This window comes from Takifugu rubripes, chromosome 20 (assembly GCF_901000725.2).
Source record: "Takifugu rubripes chromosome 20, fTakRub1.2, whole genome shotgun sequence".
In the NCBI taxonomy this organism is placed as follows: domain Eukaryota; kingdom Metazoa; phylum Chordata; class Actinopteri; order Tetraodontiformes; family Tetraodontidae; genus Takifugu; species Takifugu rubripes.
This window is the reverse complement of record NC_042304.1, coordinates 8,197,895-8,206,147: the sequence shown is the minus strand read 5'-3', so window position 1 is coordinate 8,206,147 and position 8,253 is coordinate 8,197,895. Positions and strand designations below refer to the sequence as shown.

Below are 8,253 nucleotides of genomic sequence, written 5' to 3'. Positions count from 1 at the left end.
TTAAGTTTTTTTATCTTTCTTGTCTGTGTCTGCTTGTCAACACCTGAACATTCTGACCTTTCTCTTTTTTTATAAATTCTTATAAAATAATGGCTTAAACAAATGTGTGTGTCATTTTTACCCTAAAGTTTGGTTCTTCTCTCTCTCTCTCTCTCTCTCTCTCTCTCTCTCATTCTTGCCATCTCTCTTTTTTCTCTGCCATCCCTCTTTCTGCAATAAACTATTGATTCTGTCTGCTGCTGCTGTCTGTCCATCTCTCACCACCATGCAATGCCCTTGCCAATAGCTGCTTTGAAACAGACAACAAGCACTATTAACCACATTCATTTGATCATGTTTGAAGCCTCTTTTGGATTTAGTAATTAATACTTGTGATTAAATATAAGGAATATTCAAATGCTCTCTGTGGTGTAGGTGAGACGATGAGCTCCCGTTGCACATGGAGGAGACTAAGTGAAGGAGTGAGAAGTGCACGCTGAAAGATGGCCCTGTGGAGTCTCTGAATGAAGGCCCTTGTCCACATTCTGAGCCCACCACTCTTGTCTCTCTCAGCTCCGAAACTGTGACGTCCACGAAGGCCCCGTGTATGTCACTCTGACCTCACTGATACTCCGCTTCCCTGCTTGAACGTCGAGAGGTGATAAGAATGCGAGGTGGAACGTCTTGAAAGTCTCGTCCTGAACGTAAAGAAAAAAAACTTGTTTTCAGTCGGTCCCCGCACATGCGTGTGCACATGATTGCACCCACATAGAGGGGTCCCACCCGTGCAGCCCACACAGCGGCTCGTCTTCCCTTTGTGGTAAGCTGTTACTCATCACTAGCCAGTCGGCCAGTCTGGTCCACATAGCCTTCCAGGAATGCCTCAAACACACAATGCCTCACACTGTAAAGCCAACAAGCAGCATTTGCAGCCTTCAGAAGATGATCTCACTGCTTCAGCTCTGATTATAATCCTACATTTAAACATTTTAATTTGTATTTATTTACTATCTAAGTGCTTCCTTTATGTTGAATCCATCTGCTCCTCAGAGCGGCTAAGTGATCTCCAGTGTTTGCTCCCGTCCAACTGGTCCTGTACTATATCCCAAACCAGTGAGCCAGTCTCCTTTGACTGTCATTGGCAGCACCAAGAAATGGTTTATTTCTAAACTTCTCAGGCTGTTTTTTGAGGCCCAGCTGGTCTTGGACTGGAATCTGTCTCTCTGATGTCAGTTAAGTAATGAAATTTATTACATTTTTGACAGCTGGTTGGAATTTTCAAGGCCTCTAATAGATTGTGGTTAATAATATAAATACTGCGTGAAATATCTCAAATCCTGAATTTCCTGGACAATTATTATCCAAAATGTAATTTTACTAACTTTTTTATTTTTAATTATTATAATTAGGAAAACTGGATGAAAGTTTCATTCTAAAAAAAATGAAACTTACATTTTACACAAAGTTGAAAAGAAAGAAAACGTCTACAAATGAACAAATTAGAAGACCTGGAATGCTTTAATCATGCAACATTTGTGGGCAAAATAATAATTACCTCAGTTTCCCAAGTAAAGTACAATAAAAGCCCCATGTAGGTGTCTGCGAAGAAATTATAATAGAACTTTAAAAGTATATGAATAATTAAACTTGTGATTTCTGAGATTTAAGTACAGGCTGACCACTGAAATCAAATCTTTTATTTCTCATGCTTTACAGACAAACATCATTGTGATACAGATACTGTCCCAGAACTCTAAACAAGAACACGGACGGGTTCAACCGTTCCTTCCTTACGTCTGAGAACACTGTCAGAGAACATGGTTCTGCTGTATCACCCTGCTGCCAGGTGCTGACCTTAAAAAATGCCAGCACAGACTCCCCCATGACCACCAGCTTCCACCTCATACTTGTTTAATGGCTGAGCTTATCTTCTCAGGATGTGGCCGCAGCTTGGTGCTCAGTCTCATGGATGGATCCTGAGGCTTGGGGGGATTTCCTCTGTGGGTCTCGGGGCAGTTGGATGTTAACTGAGGCAGAAATGAAGAACATACATTTAATTACATATGAGGAGGATAATTACATGTCTCTGCCAATTATTTATATTATTTTCCGGCGATCAAGCTTTCGAGTCTTTCTCTAAATTACACATTTTTTCCAGGCCTGGACATATAATGTGTGGACTGCTAATGCTAATGTTCATGAGCTAGCCTATTAACATGAGCCTTTAAACGTGCACGCATCCAAAAGTGTCAGAATCACTTTTTTTGATGCATGTGCCAAACTTCTATGTGTCCGTTTTTGCAAACAAGTGCGTGAAGCCATGCAGGGAGCGTGACTGCTCGTGTGTGAGAACCGTGTGCGGCGCTTTAACGGGGCAGTGTAGCGTGCAGTGCAGGAGAGAGCAGAGGCGGCCCAGGCCAGGCCAGACCCAGTACCCTGGTAATCCCTGCGTTTTCAGGAGCCCTGGCCCGTACTTGATGAGCTTGAGCAAGAAAAAGGTTGCGCTCTCTGGTGTGTTTCTCTCTCACTGTCTCCCTCTGGCTCTTTTATTCCCCTCTTTTTCTCATGCCTCCCCGCCTCCTCCTCCACCTCCCCTGTCCCCTGGAGCCACTTTGCGAATGAATGGATTCCAAGTGTTTACTCAGCAACTCTGCCCGTCTCTTTATGTTTCTCCACATTTCACCTAAAATAGGAAGAGCTGGCTGAACTGTCAGCGACCCAGGTGATGTCAGAGAAGAACAGAAGGCGGAGAAACTGAGTTTATCAGGAAAATAACTGCTGATACAAATTTGTTCTCGCTGTGCGATGACGGCACGAGCAGAAATATCCATCAGTTCATGCATTCATTCATTTTCTGTTCAGGATCAGTGGGTGTACTGGTTTCTATCCCAGTATTCACCAGTTCATCACAAGTCACACACAAACACACACACACACACACACACACAGACACACACACACACACCAAGTGGATAGTTAGAGTCTCCGTTAAACCTTATGTGCATGTTTTTGACTGTGGGAAGAAACTGTTGAAAAGCCACAGCCACTGGCCAACATGATGATGCTCAGTATCAGTTAAGGGGGTCTCTGTTCTGCTCTGCTCTGTCTAATAATGTTAGCTGTCCTTATATCAGAAAATGCACAGTAAACACATCTGAAACAGATTTTCAGTTACGGTAAGATGCCACATTTAAAATAACAGCATATGATTCCTAAATTGGGAGTCAATACAGTAATACAAACTCTCAAACATTCATCTATTGTTCATTAAAAAAAATGGCGAGAGAGCAAAAAGATGCAGTGAAGTGTACTGAAGTACTAAATAGTTCTATTAAATGTGCCGGTCCCATGTTGGCCCGAGGTCAGCATGTACATAAACTGCCCAGAGAGTCCCTGGACAAGTGCAAGTCGAGCTCAGAGGTGCACAGAGGTAACAGGGAGGCTCTGCCGGGGTAGTTTAGGAGAAGCGGGGATTAACAGGAGGCCATGGGCCCTGAGGCAGAGGACCCATTTCCTGGCCTGAGCCCCTGTTTGTCCTGCCTGACCTGGCATCTCTGGGGGCAGATCCTGCTTGGATACAAGCCCGCTCCCACGCCTGTCTGAAGCTGTTAGCCACTGGCTGTGAGTCGCTAGCTGCATGGGCTTAGTGATGTCTGAGCTGCGGCTGCGTTGGGAGGGGTTTGATCGTGTGTGTGTGTCTGTGTGTGTGTGTGTGTGTGTGTGCTTGTTTGTGTGTTTGGACAGTATTAATAATGTCCTTCATTTGATTTTATTGCATTGCAGTAACAACTTAATATAATCTTATTTGTACCTTCTTTCTTACCTCTAGCCAAATACTCTCAGTCTGACATGTTTGTTGTAGCAGACGGCAGCATCAGCAGCACTATTTCTTCTCAGATGTGTAAAATGGCTGCAGCAGGCCACAGATTTTTTTTTTTTTAGCCTCAACCCTCCATTTGCTGAAATAATCAATTAGCAGCACTGTCATATGCTTTATGATTAAAAGGCTGTTGTAGGAACACAAACTGTGTGCAGAAGTGTGTTTTATTTAAAAATCCATAAGACAACAGTTTTCCCTGCTGGCCGAGGGTTCTGTTTGATTATCACTCTCCAAAAATCTAAATGAAATGAGGGGGGGTATTTACTTTTCTTCCCTCAAAAGCTTTTATAGCTCAATTGCTTGTTTTCAGTGGCTTGTTATTATTTTTCAATTGCTGGATTGGCTCTTGGGTTTGTAGTTACACCAAGCGGCTCCAGAGTGTTGTTTCTGGCCTAGATATACACAGAACAGTCAGTAAAAGGAGGGAGAGAAAGAAGGGTGGGGGGGTGAGGTGGAGGGGTCTTAGGGGGAAAGTTTAGAACATTAAATTAGAAAACATTACTTTGAAGCGTTGTGGTGTGCAAAACGGTTTTATTTATGGGTCAGAATGTCAATAACTGTCTTTTGGGTTTAGTCCACTAGCCTCCATCGTCACAGGCGAGTCAGAGGCGTCACTCCCCCCCCCAACTTTATAAAACTGTCAACGCCTTCCTCTCACCTGGACACACACTCACAGAGACACACTCCAAACATCAGGGCTATTTTTGACCAGAGCTTGGAGTCTAACTTTCGGCTGTCAACTGGCTGTTATTTCTACAAAACAGGGGACTTTCACATGTGTCTTTTATGAATCTGGCAAATTATTCCTACTTCTCTGGCATGTGCAACATGACCGCCGAGACGCAGCACTCGCCGGCCGAGGCGAGTCCCGTCGTCATGTCTCCAAATGTGAGCCTGGATTCGCCGCTGCCTCCGCCGCCTCTGATGCTGCAGGCCCGGTCAAAGGACAATGTGCTGATCAAGTCTGAGCCCCGGGGGACTAGCCCGAACACGGAGGATGGAGCAGCCGCGGGCCAGACCGAGGAGCACCTGCCCACCGGGAGTCGCCGCAGGAAGAGGCCCGTCCAGCGGGGCAAACCTCCGTACAGCTACATCGCACTCATCGCCATGGCAATAGCCAACTCCCCCGAGAGGAAGCTCACCCTGGGCGGCATTTATAAGTTCATCATGGAGCGTTTCCCTTTCTACAGAGAGAACTCCAAAAAGTGGCAGAACTCCATCCGCCACAACCTCACTCTCAACGACTGTTTTGTGAAAATCCCCCGGGAGCCCGGCAGACCGGGCAAAGGCAACTACTGGACGCTAGACCCGGCCGCAGAGGACATGTTCGACAACGGGAGCTTTCTGAGGAGGAGGAAAAGATTCAAGCGCACGGATGTGAGCACATATCCCGGCTACATGCAAAACACCAGCGCCTTCACCCCGACGCCGATGAGCAGGCCGTCATACTCCAACACCCTGTACGCAGGGATCGGCTCCGGGTACGGCTCTCAGCTGTCCTCCACATCCCCGCATCCGGCCATGCTGCATCACTACCAGACCTCCGCAGGGGTCAGCCAAGGGCAGCCGCGCATGTTCAGCATCGACAACATCATCAGCCAGCAGGCGGTGATGCAGGGGGGTCCCGCTGGAGACCTCACGGCCCAGACCCTTGGGCTGAGCGGTGACCTCGCCGCCATGACCTCCTGCTCGGTCAACAGCACCGACCCGTCTGCTTGCTTCCAGGCCCCGGCAGTGAACCCCTCAGCGAACATGCTGAGCAGGAACAGTGGAAACATCTCGGCGAACATCGCCGGTGGGTACTCGTACTCCTCCTCAGCCTCTCCCCCGAATCTGTCCACCATGACGCAGTCCGGGTTCTCCCCGGGCGGCTCTCAGGTGTACTGCCCGAGCAACCGGCTATCCTTGTCGGCCCTGCGCCCGGGCTCCTGCGCCGAGCACACGGAGCAACTGCTGGGCCTCTCTAGCTCCATGAACTCCTACAACAACACCTACATGAGACAGACCAACTTTGCGTCAGGATTGGAGCGATATATGTGAAACCTTATTGAAAAGCGCAAAGTTTTGGGTTTTATTGCGCACATGAGCTGGGACAGGTCAGCGCGGACATATTCGATCACACATCCAAAAACTCCAATAAACAATCCTGCTAGTTTATTATGAACACGCTATGACTCAAAATGACCGAGCCTTCAAAAAACATTCCTCTTTTAATAGGTGAAAAGCCATTTCTGATCCGTTTGACACATTCCATGACTGTATATCCAAGAGTTTTACTGTTGTGTTCTTGCTTTTCTATGTTTTGGAGTCTTTCCGAATACTTTTCGATTGTGTCTGATGGTGTCAGAATTCAAACGCGATGTATATATTTTCTTTGTTTAAATCTTTATTAAAACAAGAGTGTTTCCATGACGACAGGTTGCGTGGCAATAAATTCATTTTTACAGTAAAATAAATGTCGTCTTCCCTATTGAAGCCTTTAACAGCTCAGTCAGCCTGGTTTATGTCCTTATCAACTTATACAGCAAATATTTAAATCGTTCTTTTGACCAAACTAAGTTCCCCCTTACCTCAGGCTTTATTGGATCGTGACGGCAGAGAGTTACACATATTTTAAAATCTTTTTTAAAACTACATCATAAAAACCTTTCATTGTCAGCTATGATTTCAAACATGTCTTTAAAAGCCTGAGACAATAATTTCTGCATTCAGTAACACTAAAAATGTAACGAAACAGTAACAAAATAGTAACGATAATAGCAAAAACAAATTAAAGATTTTATCACCCAATTTAATTATTTTAATTCAAACTAATCATTTGCAATTTTGGATAAATGTCCATTTTTTTTATTTTTTTGTTTTACATTGCAGCTTATTTTAAAGCAGCCTTACATACTGTCATCCAGGTTTTAAGTACTAAAGTTTAATCCAATTTCATATACTTGTTTTTGTATTAGATCAGTATCATCATATTGTTAATTGCACTCAAAAGCGCTGATAGCTTGAAACAATTATTGTAAATTACCTCCTTAATCATCCAAAATCTTGGAAAAAAGCAAGAATTTCCGGATGTTCTTTACCAAATAAACAATAAGTCGTCTAACCCCTGTCGTGTGTAAATGTAATATATGTAATATATTACCACAAGGAAAACTCCCTCCCAGTATCACCTAAACGTTGTACTCAAGCCAAACTGGGAGCAGTTTAGCCTCTGTGGAAGAATGCTGGAGAAAGGTGCACTTTTACCAATCTATGTAGATTTATTATATCGATAATTTGAAATTTTTTTTGTCTTGTTTCATTGCAACTCTTAATCCTTTCTGCTGAACTACAGGTCTGCGTAACAAATAACAATTATATTTTGTGCTATAGTATTTTAATAAAGGATGACCAACATTTCACATTCCTTAAAATCCAGATGTTTCATGAGATCGGACAGTTAATCAAACAGACTTATTAACGTGACTAAAAGTGAGTCTGATTATTTCTGAGTTCATTGAAAGACGAATAAAACTTTTCACCACTAGATGGAAGCAAAAACATGATTTGCTGGAGAATATGTTTCTCTTCTGATTTCCAGCGTGTTGTAGATGAACATATAAATACATTTAAATAACCAATGCAATTTAAATACAAACAGAAGATGGTATTGGCTACATATGTATATACATATGCAAAAATTCAAGTGACTTTGCAATTATGTTATACATTAAATCAGCTCTACGGTTTATCAATATATATTTTACGTGCACAGCCCTAAATTCCGAAATAAAAATATGTCCCACAGCTCAGCTGCATTTTTAAATCTAAATCTAGAACACCTACGGTACAGGATGGTGCAATTCCAGTAACAACACAGAGCTGATAATAAAATAGATTCATCCTCCAGTTTATCAATGGGCAGATTTTCAGATCCTCCTCGTGCGTCTATGTTGGCACAGTTGTGTCTGCTGCTACAAGGTTATGAGTCCAAGTCAGACTTCATCACACCTTTCCTATGAAATCAACACACAGGCGCTTTAACCTGCCGCAGATGCTTCGTGACACTGTGGTCTGTCTTTGTTGTTTGTCATATTTTCGAAATGACAAAAATCCTGTTTCACTTTGTAGTTTCGGGAAAGCAGCTTTACCAGCAATCAGTTTATCTGCCACGGGACAATTTGAATGGAGGCATTTGGTTGTTGTTGATTTTGTTAAGGAAATGCGTTATGTCCAACAGAGGGCGCCCCAGCTCCATCCGAGAGACCATCAAACGCAGAAAGACCGACTGGGAGACAGACAGACCGACAGACAGACGGACAGTGTTGAAGACTCACGTTAGGTCTTATCATTATAGAAGAAAGAAAACGCGCGTAATAAAATATTCACACATGTATATCTGTATTTAAAGTTAA

The 8,253-nt window shown here is 43.7% G+C and overlaps 1 protein-coding gene across 1 annotated transcript; it reads left to right on the top strand.

The window, feature by feature from the left end:
• Positions 1 to 4,542: 4,542 nt before the first annotated feature.
• On the top strand, positions 4,543 to 6,276 carry foxe3 (forkhead box E3). The gene has a single exon (XM_003974140.2). It carries the CDS (start codon positions 4,646 to 4,648, stop codon positions 5,897 to 5,899), a length of 1,254 nt encoding a protein of 417 aa, XP_003974189.1. The 5' UTR covers positions 4,543 to 4,645; the 3' UTR covers positions 5,900 to 6,276.
• Positions 6,277 to 8,253: the final 1,977 nt, after the last annotated feature.